General features: G+C 32.9%; 1 protein-coding gene across 6 annotated transcripts in view; it reads left to right on the top strand.

Annotated features, from left to right (window-relative positions):
• The window catches only part of GRIK2 (glutamate ionotropic receptor kainate type subunit 2), a 735,871-nt gene extending 719,812 nt beyond the window's left edge, over nucleotides 1-16,059 (top strand). The window contains exons 17-18 of one of the 6 annotated variants that reach the window (XM_027551332.1): nucleotides 10,134-10,220; nucleotides 14,356-14,442. In XM_027551332.1, the coding sequence (XP_027407133.1) occupies nucleotides 10,134-10,181 (48 nt within the window). In that variant the 3' untranslated portion in view covers nucleotides 10,182-10,220; nucleotides 14,356-14,442. Of the gene's footprint in view, nucleotides 1-10,133; nucleotides 10,221-11,794; nucleotides 11,918-14,355 lie in introns of those variants that run through there. The other 5 variants (XM_027551333.1, XM_027551329.1, XM_027551330.1 and 2 more) reach the window with 5 other exon arrangements.
• Nucleotides 16,060-17,954: the final 1,895 nt, after the last annotated feature.

Here is a 17,954-nt window from a genome sequence, read left to right as displayed (position 1 = left end):
TATATTATGATTTTATTACGATGTCAAAATGAGTTTGGAGCTCAAATCCTAAGAACTAATCAAAGATGAAAGTGATTAAGTCTTCAATTTTCATATTTACTATAAGTTATCAACAAATGTGATATTTGGTTAGTTAATGCTTAAAATGAGTCCCAAAGTAGTATAAGGACCTTAGGTTGTCTAGTTAGAACTTCACATCATCCATATGCAGTAGTTTTCTTTCACTTATAGCTCTGGTTTAAAATAAAACTTATTTAAAATATGATAGTCTACTGCCCTTTTCTCTTTGTATCCTGTTTGTATGATTTCCCTGGGCCTTGTCTCTATGTACAATTATTTGATAGCTTTAAGGTGTTTTTAAAGGACATGGGGATTTACTTTTTGTATACTCACCTTTATTGTTCTTATAAATAACTAGTTTAGTTGAATTTTTCACATATCAACCAGTTCTCAATTTCTGTGGATTTCTATGACCTTCTTAAACATTAGAAAGTTGGAATCAATTGACCTATTTGGGCTGAAGCAGATAAAATATTATATTGGAAAAAAAGAGCTGTTTTGATAGGACATGAGCATATGAATCACATCCTCTGATGTCAACGTCTCCACAAAGCTTCCATAATGAAGTTCAAATTCTCTAGCTTCTCAGAGGAGACATTTTAGGATCTCTCTCTGTTCATCTTTGTAGTTTCATATTTTGCTTCTCCCCAACTTGTGCTTGTACTGTAACCACACTAAATTGCTTTCTATTTTCCAAGGCCAGCCAGCTTTTTAAAATACTCTTACCATTTGACCTGAGCAACCTTTGTCCATTTTTCTACCTGGCAAATTCCTACTAGTCATTTTAGATTAGGGATTCAGGACTAGGCATCAACTTGCCAAGAAAGGTTTTCCTAATCAACAGGTATAATGAATCTTGTACAGTTCAGTTCAGTTCAGTCGCTCAGTCTTGTCCGACTTTTTGCGACCCCATGAATCACAGCATGCCAGGCCTCTCTGTCCATCACCAACTCCCGGAGTTCACCCAGACTCACGTCCATCAAGTCAGTGATGCCATCCAGTCATCTCATCCTCTGTCATCCCCTTCTCCTCCTGCCCCCAATCCCTCCCAGCATCAGAGTCTTTTCCAGTGAGTCAACTCTTCGCATGAGGTGGCCAAAGTACTGGAGTTTCAGCTTTAGCATCATTCCTTCCAAAGAAATCCCAGGACTGATCTCCTTCAGAATGGACTGGTTGGATCTCCTTGCAGTCCAAGGGACTCTCAAGAGTCTTCTCCAACACCACAGTTCAAAAGCATCAATTCTTCGGCACTCAGCCTTCTTCACAGTCCAACTCTCACATCCATACATGACCACAGGAAAAACCATAGCCTTGACTAGATGAACCTTTGTTGGCAAAGTGATGTCTCTGCTTTTGAATATGCTATCTAGGTTGGTCATAACTTTCCTTCCAAGGAGTAAGTGTCTTTTAATTTCATGGCTGCAGTCACCATCTGCAGTGATTTTGGAGCCCAGAAAAATAACGTCTGACACTGTTTCCACTGTTTCCTCATCTATTTCCCATGAAGTGATGGGACCGGATGCCATGATCTTTGTTTTCTGAATGTTGAGCTTTAAGCCAACTTTTTCACTCTCCTCTTTCGCTTTCATCAAGAGGCTTTTGAGTTCCTCTTCACTTTCTGCCATAAGGGTGGTGTCATCTGCATATCTGAGGTTATTGATATTTCTCCCAGCAATCTTGATTCCAGCTTGTGCTTCTTCCAGCCCAGCGTTTCTCATGATGTACTCTGCATATAAGTTAAATAAGTAGGGTGACAATACACAGCCTTGACGTACTCCTTTTCCTATTTGGAACCAGTCTGTTGTTCCATGTCCAGTTCTAACTATTGCTTCCTGACCTGCATACAAGGCACAACTATTTCCACAAGGTGGTGTTAGATTTTTATTTTCTATTACAATGAAATGGCCAACATCCGCTGGATCATCAAAAAAGAAAGAGAGTTCCAGAAAAACATCAGCTTTATTGACTGTGCCAAAGCCTTTGATTATGTGGATCACAGCAAACTGTGGAAAATTCTTAAAGACATGGGAATACCAGTCCACCTAACCTGCCTCCTGAGAAATGTGTATACAGGTCAAGAAACAACAGTTATCAGAGTACATCATGTGAAATGCCAGGGTGGATGAAGCACAATCTGGAATCAATTGCCGGGAGAAATATCAATAACCTTAGATATGCAGATTACACCACCCTTATGGCAGAGAGCAAAGAAGAGCTAAAGAGCCTCTTGATGAAAGTGAAAGAGGAGAGTGAAAAAGTTGTCTTAAAACTCAGCATTCAAAAAACTAAGATTATGGCATCCAGTACAATCACTTCATGCTAAATAGATGGGAAAATAGTGGAAACAGTGAGAGACTTTATTTTTGGGGGGGCTCCAAAATCACTGCTGATGGTGACTGCAGCCATGAAATTAAAAGATGCTTGTTCCTTGGAAGAAAAGCTATGATCAACCTAGACAGCATATTAAAAGGAAGAGATATTACTTTGTCAACAAAGGTCCATCTCCAAAAGTTATGGTTTTTCCAGTAGTCATGTATGGATGTGAGGGTTGGACTATAAAGAAAGCTGAGCACTGAAGAATTAATGCTTTTAAACTGTGTTGTTGGAGAAGACTCTTGAGAGTCTCTTGGACTGCAAAGAGATCAAACCATTAGTCCATCCTAAAGGAAATCAGTCCTGAATATTCATTGGAAGGACTGGTTGTGAAGCTGAAGCTTCAATACTTTGGCCATCTGATGCGAAGAACTGACTCATTGGAAAAGACCCTGATGCTGGGAAAGATTGAAGGTGGGAGGACAAGGGGGTAACAGAGGATGCGATGGTTGGAAGTCATCACCAATTAGATGGACATGAGTTTGAGCAAACTCCAGGAGTTGGTGATGGACAGGTAAGCCTGGCATGATGCAGTCCATGGAGTCACAAAGAGTTGGACACAACTGAGTGACTGAACTGAACTGATTTAAAAGAAAACCATATCACTTTATCTGTACATCTCATTTTTTTAAAAAAGCTTCAGTTCAGTTCAGTTCAGTCCAGTCACTCAGTCGTGTCCGACTCTTTGCGACTCCATGAATCACAGTACTCCAGGCCTCCCTGTCCATCACCATCTCCCAGAGTTCACTCAAACTCACGTCCATCAAGTCGGTGATGCCATCCAGCCATCTCATCCTCTGTCGTCCCCTTTTCCTCCTGCCCCCAATCCCTCCCAGCATCTGGGCCCATCACTTCATGGGAAATAGATGGGGAAACAGTGGAAACAGTGTCAGACTTTATTTTTGGGGGCTCCAAAATCACTGCAGATGGTGACTGCAGCCATGAAATTAAAAGACGTTTACTCCTTGGAAGAAAAGTTATGACCAACCTAGATAGCATATTCAAAAGCAGAGACATTACTTTGCCAACAAAGGTCCGTCTAGTCAAGGCTATGGTTTTTCCAGTGTCATGTATGGATGTGAGAGTTGGATTGTGAAGAAAGCTGAGTGCTGAAGAATTGATGCTTTTGAACTGTGGTGTTGGAGAAGACTCTTGAGAGTCCCTTGGACTGCAAGGAGATCCAACCAGTCCATTCTAAAGGAGATCAGCCCTGTGTGTTCTTTGGAAGGAATGATGCTAAAAAAGCTTAGCTAACTTCAGAAACTATCCTCATTCCAAGAATATTTGCTAAAACAAACAAACAAAAAAGAATATTTGCTGCCCCTTGAGAAAGTTGGGAATGAGTTTTATCCATTTCAAACAAGGTCCATTCTTTCCTTTGTGAAGCCTCTGATGAGAGTTCTCCCTTGAAAGTGAAAGTGAAAGTGTAGTCGCTCAGTCCTGTGCAGCTCTTTATGACCCCATGGACTGTAGCCTGCCAGGCTCCTCTGTCCATGGAATTCTCTAGGCAAGAATACTGGAGTGGGTTGTCTTTTCCTTCTCCAAGGGATTTTCCTCACCCAGGGATCAAAGCTTGGTCTTCCTCTTGGCAGGCAGATTCTTTACCATCTGAGCCATAAGGGAAACTTTGCTCACTATTTTATTCATATTTGCTGATTTCTGTGGGGGGTAGGGGGAGGAATCTCTCTTTCCGTATTAGATTCTTACCTCTTAATTCCTTTAGGAAAAAGGACTAGTGAGTTTGATGTATCTCCATATCTCAGACAGTTCCTGTTGGCATAAGACTCTTCCTTTTTATATTTCTCTCTGTTTTTCTACTCCCTTCCTTTTTTCTTTCTTTACCTGTTAAATAATGAAACTGACTCCAGAAACTTAGGAAAGTTGATCATAAACAATAAAAAAAACTATGTTTTCACATAATTCAAAAGAACTATGTTTATAAAGTAAATAAATAATAGGTTTATTAGATGTTATATATTGTGTTTATTGTGATAAATTATGTTGTTGAGCTCCATTCCTCTTCATTTTTCCTGAGAAAAATATTTTACTTTGTTGGGCAATATGGTTTAACACCTTAGTTAATTTATTAAAATTAGCTGTGAAATAGTCCTAGATTTTATTGTAAAATATGCATGTGAGTATACAGAAATTTATTTTATTTGCACTTAGGATTTGTGTCTTTAATTGAGATTTTTGGATTTTAAAACCAAAGTAAATATTTTTAAAATTATTCATTTAGTCAATAATTATTTATTGAGAACCAAGTGTGCAACGAATTTTATTTGCACTTTGGAAGTACACAAGTATATATTATTCATAATTCCAGCTCCCATATACTTTATCTCTTACCTCTTTTTCTTTTTCCATTGTATTTCTTCTTTCTTTAATTCATAATATTCTAGTATTTTTAAAAAGAACAAATGAAAATTTCTATCTTTATCTAAATAAGCTGGTGGATATGATATACATGCAATCTAGTTGCAAATGAAGTTTATTTATAAAGTTTATGGATAATTAATATATTACCTTTCAAGTCTTATCTCTAATAATGATAATAAATTAGTGATTATTATTAAAGGTGAAAATAATATGTCTTTTATAGTATATATTTTGTAAGATATTAAAGGATCACACTTTATAGTCTTAATGACTATAATGTTTTTATATTTCTGAACTATTTTAGAATTAAGTGTACTATAAGAATGTTATTTTTAAATGAGGGCAGGTTAAACTAAAAAGAGAATATAATGCTGAAATATGTAGACCTTATAAAAATATAAAAATTATAAGTTGCATTCCTTTCCAATAACCACAAGATGGTGTATTATAATTTTTAAAATACTTAGTGGTTTTAATTTTGATGCAAATATTAATGCCTGAAGGACATATTGCTTTTCACATTTATTCAAACTTGTAAACTAAATAGTTGTTTTTCTTTTTTTGATGGTTTTCACCATATAACCTGGCCATTATGAAAGTTACTTAAAATGTTTTTCCATTTTAAACATGTTTGAAAAACAACTAATCAACATGTGCATTTTATAATTTTCTTTTCGCCTTATATTTTCCTTGCTTTTAAAAACATTAGTACTTGAGGTTCATTCAGTAAGCAATTCAAAAAATTGTTGCATATCTTAGGCAATTATCAATGCATTTCAGATAACATAGATTTGTTTGAAATAGTCTGTGTTTACCTTTAAATCTTACTTATAACTGAAAAAACTTGCTTAATATGTATAATTTTAATTTCTCTGGTAATATATTTTTATGATAATACATTGATTTTTGTAAGTATGAGTTATAAGTTGCTGTAAGAATTTTTATAATACTATTTTATGATCATTATTGTTTATTAATTTATGTTGGAATTATTAATCATTTCTTAAATTTTTGAATATTTTCACTTTTAAAAGCTATATATAATTCTGCCTTCTTTTGATTTCCAATAAGAATGGTAATATAACTTACATAGTTGCACCTTTTGTTTCTGTGTGATACATCTATAAATAGATTTATTTCCATATAACTGAAATAGATTTGCCTGTACAAACTGTTCCTTATTGAACATCAGGTTGAATATGAATCTTTGCATTTCTTGATATGAAAATATAATAAAATATTCCCTTTCTATTATTTAAGCATAAAGAAAATACAGTAAATATATCTTAGAAATAAAAATATATAAATTATTGCTGGATATTGAATTTCTAAGCTACATTCCGTGTCTTGGATACATGTTATGTGCTTTCCTGCAAGGTGATTAAAGTACATTTTAAGAGCTATTTTGTACAGTTGTTTTTCAGGACATAGTACATTTTAGTGTACATAGTTGTTTGTATTATAGAACACCGGTTAATCTTATCAACAATAATCTTTATATAATGTGGTGATTTTCAGTCATTGAAAATTCAAAAAAAGTGTTGTGGGTACATAGAATGTTCTTCAGTGTATAGTTGAATAGGAAATGTAGAAGGCAGTTGTAACTCATAGAAGGACAAATGAATGAAACAAGGCAATATGAGGAATAAGAAGAAAATCGTAGTGGTTTAATTTAAACTTGCAAGACTAGAGATTCTGTATGAAAGATTATTCAGAGGAAAAATACTTTTCAAAGCTGGCTGAATCTGTATTTCATGGAATCAGGAGAATTAAAACAAGTTGTTCATAAATCCTTATGCACAAATTGCTTCCAGAATGCTGAAGAATTAGTTCTAACAGAAGTAATGCTTCATAAAAGAATACATTTATTGGAGAAGATATATGAAAGCAAACATTGTCCTAAATTATCAGTAAAAATTTTATTACAATATTTACATTTTTCCAAATAATACTTACTTACAAACCATGGAATATTTGTACTTTTCATATAGGGAGTTTGTATTTAATATATGGAGTTTTAACTGTTAACTTTCTAAGTACATTTTTAATTTAAAATCTAGCTATAAAGCATGTTGCTACTCAAAAGTTAAAAGTGGCAAATAAACTTTGGACAAAACTGTATTTTGTCTTGTTTTTATATTACTGCCTTTCTCTGAAAGCAGAGCATCTCTCAATTTCCACTAATAACCTCTATAGGGACTAACTGGATGGCTCAAAAAAAAAAACTTTTTATAAATAAATATAAAATAACACTTCAATTGCCAATCTTCCTTTTGCTCACTAAGTAGTTACAAATCAGCAAAAGGAGTTTTAAGTCATTTGTTTATGATAACTCATACTCTTTTAATTCCCATAATGTTTTAAAACAAGATTATAGCTGGTTTTCATAAATGACTTTAGAATTTTTAAAGTGGTACAAAGTTACTCTGAGAGCTATGCAAAGATTATTATCCATATTGAGCAGAAGAGGATAAGTATATCAAGGGTCAAGTATGTTTCTCAAGTTGAAATATGCCTATTCTGTTTACACCACAGAACACTACAGGACATGGAAGGAGAACATTTAGCTATTTTTCTTGGCAGGTTTTATCCCTGATGTTGTATTGACAAAATGTATGGAGTGGGAGTTTGAGTTAGATAAACAGACTGGGCTTTGATCGTGAGCCCTGTATAATTATTTCACTTTCCTGGACATTAAGCATGAGTTTTGAAATTTAAAAAAAAAGAAAAGACTTGGAATCATTCTTCAAGTGTGTTCAACTCTGTGTTATATTAATCTTTCTATACATCTTTTAAATAAATGAATGGGTTACAAATACACCATAAATTAAAATGCTTTAGAAGTTAATATAGTTAACATATATAGAGCTTTTTGCATGTCTGGCATATACTAAGAAGCTTTCATTATAATATAATTATTATTTTTATTTATAAAACTGATACATTTTAACTGCTGTACTTTAAAGGAAAGAGAGCTTTCCTGGAATTAAACATTAGTTATTTGGATGTTACATACTTTGTTGAAAAATTGTTATTATTATGACTACTGGCAAGAATATGATTAACATTGCTTTTTCTTAAAATTCGTTTCACAGCTGTGTTGACTAAAATGGTGTTGAAGCTTGTCAGACCTAATTTATTGATTTTTCTAACTTAAGTAAGGGAAGTGTAAAAATGTATAATGATGCCCCATTTTTCTCTGTCTCATTTATTTGCAAAATGCAATATAAAGTTATTCAGTAAGAGTCAAGGTTTCTGAGAGTATTTTAATCTTTGGTTTTGTTTATCATTGTAAAATAATCCAGGCTAAAACATAGGAAGCTTTGTCATTTTATTTATTAAGAAAAAATAATTTAGTGCCATAATTTTTCTGTCTGATTTATTATTTAGTATTCAAAAATTACCATTTGTTAAGAATAGAGTCCAGGTAAAAGAACTTAGCTGAAATTCAAATCACTGTTAGTGAGGCAGGCTAATATAATAACACACAGAATGGAAGTCAAGAGAACAGTATTGCTTTTTCAGTTAGAATATCAATGTGTACATACCTCTCTGACTAGTGCACAGCGTATTTAAATTATATATATATATATATATATATATATATATGTATATATGGACTTTTTAAAAAGAGTACTGCTCTAAGACTAAGCATCAAGATCAAAGTTTATATATATATATATTATATATATATATTTGGACATGAGTACCTTAGCTAGTCATTTTTCATCTCTCATTGCTTCACTGTTACATTCATACAGCTTTAGGTAAATCTATACTTCTGATAGATAGCACTAGCTATTTGATATTTTTAAAAGACTGCTAATTAAAGAGTAAAATCAAAAGAAATGGGCCTTGTTAAATGACATTTATCTTCATTATTTAGAACACCAACATTTATATAAAATGTTGCATATTGCATCCATTATACTTTTTATTTCCCTTTAGTTATTATTTAGTTAATTTAAGTATTACCTAAAGTGGAGCAATTTTCCACAGGGATTAATTACAGTGACTGGATTTGTCTCTACTACATGTGATCTGGAATTCTTGGTCAAATGGCCTACAGCATCCGAAATTAATTAGAAAATGTCTAAGAATGAATGAGGTATCCATAATCAGTGAACAAATAATTTAAATGAAAAAACAAAACATTTTCGTTGAGAGATGCTAGTATATATTAGGACATTGCACTACAAAGTCTCTTATAAACAGTTTAAAGATGTTTTGAATGAATGAGTGAAGTCGCTCAGTTGTGTCCGACTCTTTACGACCCCGTGGACTATAGCCCACCAGGCTCCACCGTCCATGGGATTCTCCAGGCAGGAATACTGGAGTGGGTTGCCATTTCCTTCTCCAGGGGATCTTCCCGACCCAGGGATCGAACCCAGGTCTCTCGCATTGCAGGCAGACTCTTTAACCTCTGAGCCACCAGGGAAGTCAAAGATGTTTTAATAGGCTTCAAATAGAAACTGTACACAAAAATGGTTGGAAATTGTTCTGAATATTGGAATATCATTTAGTTAATTTCAACCCACTCCAGTGTTCTTGCCTAGAGAATCCCAGGGATGGTGGAGCCTGGTGGGCTGCCGTCTATGGGGTCGCACAGAGTCGGACAGGACTGAAGCAACTTAGCAGCAGCATACCCTTAAAAAATCAGACAGTAAGATATATAGCATAGTTTCCTCCTTACATATTATGTAAGCATATAATATAATATGCATATAATATAATAAAATAATAGCATATAATATTTATGATTATTTCTCCAATTGGTATATTATTATATATTCAACATGAAAGTGATGAGTTTCAAAGTTTAAAAAATTAAACTTATTTTTCATCAGTTGCTATTTTTTTAAAGACATTGCTAAACATAAAGGATTTAACTAAAAAATGAAGTTTAAATATATCACTGTTTAATGTGGAGCATGTTTGCAACTAGATTTCTAATACTAAAAAAATTTATGTGCTTCTCAAAGTGCTGTCACATCATGTATCATATAAACATATTTATAAATTAGAAAGTCAAGCTATTAAGATTAAATTATTCTATAACACCACGAATGATATTCTTGAGAACATTTATCTGTGGACTATTTATGTGTTGTCTTATACATAAAAAAATAGCTTGTTTAAAAGGCAATGTACATTTAGACAAATTCATTATTTTTAAGGTTTCCAAACCTTCATTGTTTCAAGAATTAGAGATGTGTAATACAGGTTGCCTCATTAAATATAGTGAATTTTATAATGAGTTTAACTAATTTAAATGCAATTATACATGCTAACAGCTCAAAGATTTAAATTTTCATTTTCAGGAATCTTCTATTTGGTTAGTGCCACCCTACAATCCAGACACTGTTTAGTAAACTTTTGAAACTTACTAAAAGAGGTTTTTAATAATGGTTAGTATCCTTGCACCTTTTTTTCTTTTTGTAGTCTGTCATATTGTGCAGAAACATTTTTGTTGTTGTTTTCACCCTAAGGAACTTTCTTTGACACAATTTGTGTGTTTCTGTCCCTAAGAAGTGATTCGAAAAGCATGGTAGTTTTCTTTCTCTTTCTTCCTCCCTCAATCTTTCTCTCACTTCCTCTCTCCCTTATTTTCTTCCCTCTTTCCTTCGCTGTTTCTTTCCTTAAGTCCCCCACCCCCTTTTCCTCTCTTCCTCTCTCTTTTATTCTTTCTTTTCCTCCTCGCTCCTCCTCAGTTTCCTTCTTCTTCATTATAACTCTGAAAATTCCTGTCAAGTGCATTTAGGTTTTTCAAAATCTTATTCCATAGTTCAATAAAAGGACATGTGAAAAATTCTGATCATGATATGAATTAGGAAACACTATTTGTCTCTATCAAATGACAAGTTAGAAGTTTAAAAATCAGACATAGTAATTTTTTGGCGACGTACAACACAGAGAAACAGCTGTATTTCACAATCGTCTGTACAGTTTCAACTTCAGGTCTTACAGAGATCAAGATACAGAATTTACATTTTAAAGCTTTAAAAAATTTTTAAAAACTGTGTTTTCTTTAGTGATACAAATGAACCATACTTTATGGTATCATTAAATTTTTTAAATTTGTCAATATTGTCTCCAAATTTTTGCTCAAATCTAAAGATTTTCATAGTTTTGTGAAGGATTGGAAATATTATAAGTAAGAAAAGAACCTACAGTTTCATGGTGACTGTATTAGAACCTAAGATAATACTATTTTTTTAGGTAAAACATATTGATAAATAAAAAAGAACTGTCAAAGTCAACTTATTTAGAGAAAAAAGTTAACAAAAGTGGTAACATGATATTATAACCAAAACTACTGATTGACTGCTTAAAGCTTGCTTGATTAAATTTTTTACTTTCTAATGGCTTAAGAAAATAGAGATAGCCTAAAATGATAATGGTGGGAATACATGTTTACAATTTTCAGAGTTTATAAATTTGTAAATATCATTTACTTGAGATAATTTTAAATTATTTATGCTTGATTGGGGCAGGATATATGCTTATAATTTATATTAATCAGTATTACAAGTGTTATATTACATAAAATTGCTTTAAAAGAGTTTAAATGCATTTATAGTCTGAAGTTAAGTATAGGCTATTAATACAATTTGTCAATATTGTCTCCAAATTTTTGCCCTAACTAACTAGAAATAAAACTGAATCAGTTCATGGTTGAATAGTTATGTACATTTGTGAGATTTTTTTCCTGAGAAAATCAGTTGTTTAGACCACTCTATTACTATGGATAAAACAATATCTCTATTTTATCACTTGTGAAATCAATATAATCATGATATCTAAAAACTGAGTTTGCCAAAGAGAATGTTATAAATTTGGGAAATTTAGTTATTTTAAATGAAGGCTTATTTCAAACAATTCAACATTATTCACATCCTATAACATTTTTAAAGTGTCGATGGCATCAAGCTCTGACATTGTTATATTATCTAATCAATTCTTCTGTTAAATGTTTCAACAGAGAACCAAGACTAAGTTACCTCAAGACTATGTATTCCTCCCTCTTTTGGAGTCAGATTTTTCCATTTCTACAGTGTTGTCATCATCACCATCTTCATCATCATTTTCATCATGTTCTTAATAAGTACATCTAATAGTAGGTATTAAGCAACAAGAAACACTGTGTCCATATACTGGCTATCAGGTGTCATATAGATCTTTTAACAGAAATAGAATCTGTGAATTTCAAAACCGTATAATTTAGCACATAATAAATAATACATAGAGATAACTTGCAGTTAGTTTGGAATTCATGTGTAGCATTTAATCATCTCCCATGACAAACACTAATAAATTAATATTTTTATGAATTTAATGTTATTAAACAAATAACAAAGTTTTATCTGATTAATTAGCTCACTTGTACACAATGTATTTTACTAAGATTCTGAAAAAAAATTTTAAGCAATTGAATTACAAACATTATTAAAAAAGAATTAAAATGTTAAGGTCATGTATGGCTATTGTTAATTCAGTCAACATGCGTACAACAGTGTTGTGAGCACTTGATCTCTATTCTTTACAATTCAATGAGAGGGAAACATGGAAGCCCTGGAGGTCAGACAGAGAAACATGATAGTGAGGGGAAAGTAGTAAACTGAGTAGAAATAATAAGCCTGGTCAACTGGAAACTAGTTCCTGAATAAGTTAAAATTTGAGTCATGTCTGGAGGTAAGGGATAAAGCTGGACTGATGTGAAAGATGAAAGAACTCTGCTAAGTACCAGAGCAAAAAGAAACAAAGGAGAAAAACTTTGGCGGTCCAAAGAGAAGCATGTGTGTAAAGAGAAAAAAAAAAGAAGAGGAAGAGGAATAGGTTGGGGGAGAGATAAGGTAAAATTAACTCAGAGAGGTCATGATGAAAAAAAGAGATTTGATTTCACCTGTTTATTGGACAAGAAAATACTATTAATAACTGATGTTTAAAACAATAGATTATTGCTGATAATTGTGAGAATTTCAGCAATAGCCAAGGCATAGATTTGGGATGATCACTAAGGAAACTCTTCAGCAACCTAAAGAAGAAAAATGAGAATATAGCCAGGAATGGACAAGAAGCTACCAGTGCAGGATCAAAATACATAAAATTGGGTATCAGAATATCTTGCTGGAGGTGCAGTTGTGAGCTGCAGAAAATGAGTTATCCTCTGTCATACAGATGCCCAACTTAATTCAGTGTTAGTTTGTGTCACAAAAAGTGATATATGAAAAGTATTTTAAAAAGTATAAGGCATGTATATGGTATTAACCATTTTTATCCTACATTATTTTGGAATTTAGTTCAGTTCAGTTCAGTCGCTCAGTTGTGTCCGACTCTTTGCAACCCATGGACTGCAGCACAACAGGCTTCCCTGAACATCACCAACTCCCGAAGCTTCCTTTTGGATTTTGGAATTAGCCTAAGATGATAAACAACAAAGAAGCATCATAAAATGCAAAACAAAAAAGACTTCTCATGCATATTTGATTAGGTTTATTTCATTATGTTTTCATATCACTTTTTGGAATTGTGTAAATTTTTCATTCTTGTCCACATTTTTAGTTGTTGTCCACATTTTTAGTCCTTGCAAAAAAAATAGCCTAAGTCTTAGACCATCTGAATGTTAACAACAATATGCAACTAGCTCATGAATCTGATTTATATGTAACTAACACATGTATCTCAATTAGATGGAAAGGGAGACTAACAAGTTTCTGTCTTATGTTTTCACTCTGTAATAGGAATTTGAGGAGTGTGTCATAAGTTCCAGATATATAGAATTTCTGGCAAATCTATTGCCAATGAAATCGGAATTAAAAAATATATATAGGGTCATTTTTTCTTCATGAAATAAATTATTTATCAGTCTCAGTTACCAAGTTGATGATACCAAAAGTGTAGTTAATATTTGTGCATGGATTTTTAAATGTGATACAATGTCATTTCATGATTAGGTCATATGTGTTTGTAATCTTCACCAATAGTTTTATAGGCATGATCACAAAAAAGATATAATGAATACCAAAAATAATTTTCCATATTTTATGTCTAAATGTGTGAGTGCTATTTTTGTTCTGTTTTGAAAGACAAAATGAAGAATCCATGTTTAAAGAAAATTTTCATATCTTACATTATGATCTAAAAGCCAGTATATTTTGTCTAATTTTTTTTAATAGCATGGATGGATTTCTGGTAACTGATTTATTTGTGCTTGTATTTAAATTTAAGGTAGATTATATCTTATCATGTTAATCAATTATATATCTTAAAACCTCATTCAAATTATGTGTAATGTATGCATTCCTAGCTGGCAGTTCACTATCAGGTGGAGATTTTCTTTAAACTTGCCCACTTTGACAAAATATTTTAATTATCATGTTTTGAGTATTAAAAGTGGAATAATTTGATATAACCATTATAATGGAATTTTTCAAAACTTCAAGGCTGCTATGTTGACAAGTCTGTTGAAACTGAATTTAATATTTTTCAGGACCATTGCACTTGATGTGTTTGTAATATTTCCTTTTCTGTGTTATTCTGTAGAGGTCCTTCTGTAGCGCCATGGTAGAGGAACTGAGGATGTCCCTGAAGTGCCAGCGTCGGTTAAAACACAAGCCACAGGCCCCAGTTATTGTGAAAACAGAAGAAGTTATCAACATGCACACATTTAACGACAGACGGTTGCCAGGTAAAGAAACCATGGCATAAAGCTGGGAGGCCAAACACCCAAGCACAAACTGTCGTCTTTTTTTCCAAACAATTTAGCGAGAATGTTTCCTGTGGAAATATGCAACCTGTGCAAAATAAAATGAGTTACCTCATGCCGCTGTGTCTATGAACTAGAGACTCTGTGATCTAAGCAGTTACAACGATCAGACTTGATTTATAAACATCATGGATCAACCAAGTTACACGGGGTTACACTGTTTATCATGGGTTCCTCCCTTCTTCTGAGTGAATGTTACATAACCATTTTGTGGCTGGTTTCAAATGCAGTCCAGGAAGAAATTACAGGTTCCTTTTGAGGTTCAACTGTTGCCAGGAGATGGAATATCAATGCCCCAAGGGTAACCAGAGGAAAAAAATCATTAAGAATAAAAATACTTGGAATCAGCAAAAACTGTAGTGTTACAAGACACAGTTAAGTCTTCTGAACACCCAGATAAGAGGGTGATGATGTCACTAGCCCCCAGCTACTCAGTATAATGGTCATCTGAATAGACAATATGTGCTTATAGGATGTGAAGAAATGTAAAGCAAAACAAATCTGAATTTCATGGCAAGTGGAATATAAAGCAGATCTTCATCAGTGTCTTTCTTTCTTTTCTTTTTGTTTTTTTTTGACAGTCTGTGTCACTGATTGAAATAGAAGTGTCAAATTACCAAGGCAATAATGTTTTTTCTTATATTCACTGTGGCAGGAGATTTAACATGTATCTCTACCAAATCCCTACCTATTCCAGCCACCCTTTCCCCAACCTCACACCAAGAATAAAAAAGCAACAGTTGGTTCAGAGATTCTGAATTAAAATGGATGATGTTTTGCAATCTTTTTCTTAAGCTGTAAAAGAGGGCTGAGTATTGATAGTTCTGTGGAAGACTGCAACTTTCATTCTAACATTCAGACATGTTAATCCAAAACCTCCTTCCTGCTATAAATGAACTTGATGGAGCCTGGGCAGATCTCAGTGAAAGGAGAAAGGGGACTGGTCATCTAAAGAGAAGTATGTGTGGTGAACTCTGACGTGGACTGCATTTATCAATACAGTCACAATGTTAAATGAACAAAATTCTTGAGCAGTTTTTTTCAAAAAATGTTCAGGTTTATTTGTGGAAATGCAAGATTTCTATGAAAATAGTTTTTGTATGGAAATTTTTGTAATACTTTTTATCAACAAAATAAGAACATGCGTTCCTGTCAGGGGTGTGATGTCGAGCATGAATGGTAGTGCGTGTGCACCACCAACGTTTGGTGAAAACTATTTTTATCAAGAAAAAAAGGAGTCATAGAAGAGAAATATTTTCAAGTTAGATAATATAAAAGCTAGGTGCACTACCACCTCTGCTTACCATGCCACACCCCTGGTTTCCACGAGGCTGATAACATACTGTAATGAACAATTGTGTGTAAAATGGTAAAAGACACAGACCTCTTGACAACATTGTGATAACAGTTGAGTGCACACAGTTTGCTGTTTGAATCCAATGCACAAAATTTAAAAAATCATTAAAATTATGTCCATTTTACTTTCAGCTTTGACTTTCATTTTTCTCTAGTATGGGTAAATGAGCGCACTATTTGTTGTTTGCATGAAGGGAAGTTCACTTCCTGAAACCTTCCAGGTCATCAAGGATGACCACTTCAAAACTGCCTGGACAAAAGAAGAAGAAAGATCAGGCTAAAAGCTGGACCAGAATATAAAATGTAATCTTCAGGCTTAGGACAGTTCAAACGTGAAAAAGAACAGCTTTAGAGGATACAATCATGATCTTAGCTCTTGTGAGTGGACATTGATTATGTCCATAGTGTTGTTTAAGACAGTATAGTGATTATGATATTATATGTGAAGTTCAACTCATGTCCAATTTACGAATTCATTGCACATTGATGATTTAATTCAGCAAAGGAAGAGGAAGAGATAGGCTCAATATCAACAATAAATTAAAAACAAAACAAAACACCTCATTTTAACTAGAACTCTTATCCAAAAAAAAAAAACCAAAAAACAAAAAAACAAACAACATAAATTTCTAATAGCCATTACTTAAAAATTCAATTTCTAAGTGTTTTCAAAATTTCTAGTGTCAGGGTTAAGTTAAATTTTATATTTCAAGGACAATTATGTCCCAAAATTTAATTTTAGGAAGTTGCACAAGTTGCTGTTACAAATCTCAACATTTTTTTTGTATTGGTAAATAACCTCAAATAACATAGCTCATAAAATATTCAGATTTTGGTCTGAATATTAAGCTTTTACTCAATTAGGTTCTAATAAGATTTTAAAGCACTTTTAAATTTCAATTCTTCATTATATTACAAACTTAATAGGCAGAAAATGATGACTATTTTTTAAATAGTCTGGAATAATTATTTATATCTTTGGTATGATCTGATAATTTAAGAATTAACTTAAAAAATTCAAAAAGTATAAAAGATTCTGCTGTATTTTAACTCCAAAGTTTATTTAGAATATAAAAATGATGTATGATATTCAACTTGTATCCATTTTCTGAAAGGTTTCTACATTACTGCCAAAATAGATATTGCTCTATTCATTGTGTACTTATACATATATGGAGTACTATTCTTAATTTTATTAAAATTTGGTTACTTTCAAAATAATTTAAACCTGTGAAAGAACATCTCTTCTCTGTGGAAAAGCAGTGTATTGGCATAAGATTATTTTCCAGTGTCTACCACTCAAATTGTAAGAAAAAGAAGAAATGCCTGTTCTAGTTGACAACATAACCTGATGACTCCAGATAATCAGTGGAGCTACATACATCACAAATAAATAACTCTAGCCACTATGGAACACTGCGGGAGGATATATTTATATATATCACCACTAAATAATGTTAATCAGATGAAAACATCAAGAATTTATATTCAGTATATTTCATAGATAGTTAATCCTAACAGTTATGAGAATGCCAGAGATATATTTATATATTTACAACTGAATAACCCTAATAATTTGGAGAAGAAAATGGCAACCCACTCCAGTGTTCTTGCCTGGAGAATCCCAGAGACGGGGGAGCCTGGTGGGCTGCCGTCTATGGGGTCGCACAGAGTCGGACATGACTGAAGCGACTTAGCAGCAGCAGCAGCAACCCTAATAATTATGGGAGCACCAAGGAAATAGATTCTATTTTACAAACATGTAAAATGGATAAGGATATTTTATAAATTAAAATATTTCAAATATTTTTCACTTCAGTTGTATATTTTTAAGAATAAGTTTCTTATTATTAAATGAGTTTATGTACTAAACAATAATGCTTTTAAAGAATTTTAGCACAGTGCTTCTAAATGTTTGTTTATTATGAACTATGAATACAGCCAATTGTGTACAATGCATATGTATAAAGGGAATCATGGCATCAGATGTACAATAGAATCATAGCATCAGGCTGTAGTG

The sequence above is a fragment of the Bos indicus x Bos taurus genome, chromosome 9 (genome assembly GCF_003369695.1).
Source record: "Bos indicus x Bos taurus breed Angus x Brahman F1 hybrid chromosome 9, Bos_hybrid_MaternalHap_v2.0, whole genome shotgun sequence".
Lineage (NCBI taxonomy): Eukaryota > Metazoa > Chordata > Mammalia > Artiodactyla > Bovidae > Bos > Bos indicus x Bos taurus.
This window is presented reverse-complemented; position numbering and strand designations above follow the sequence as displayed.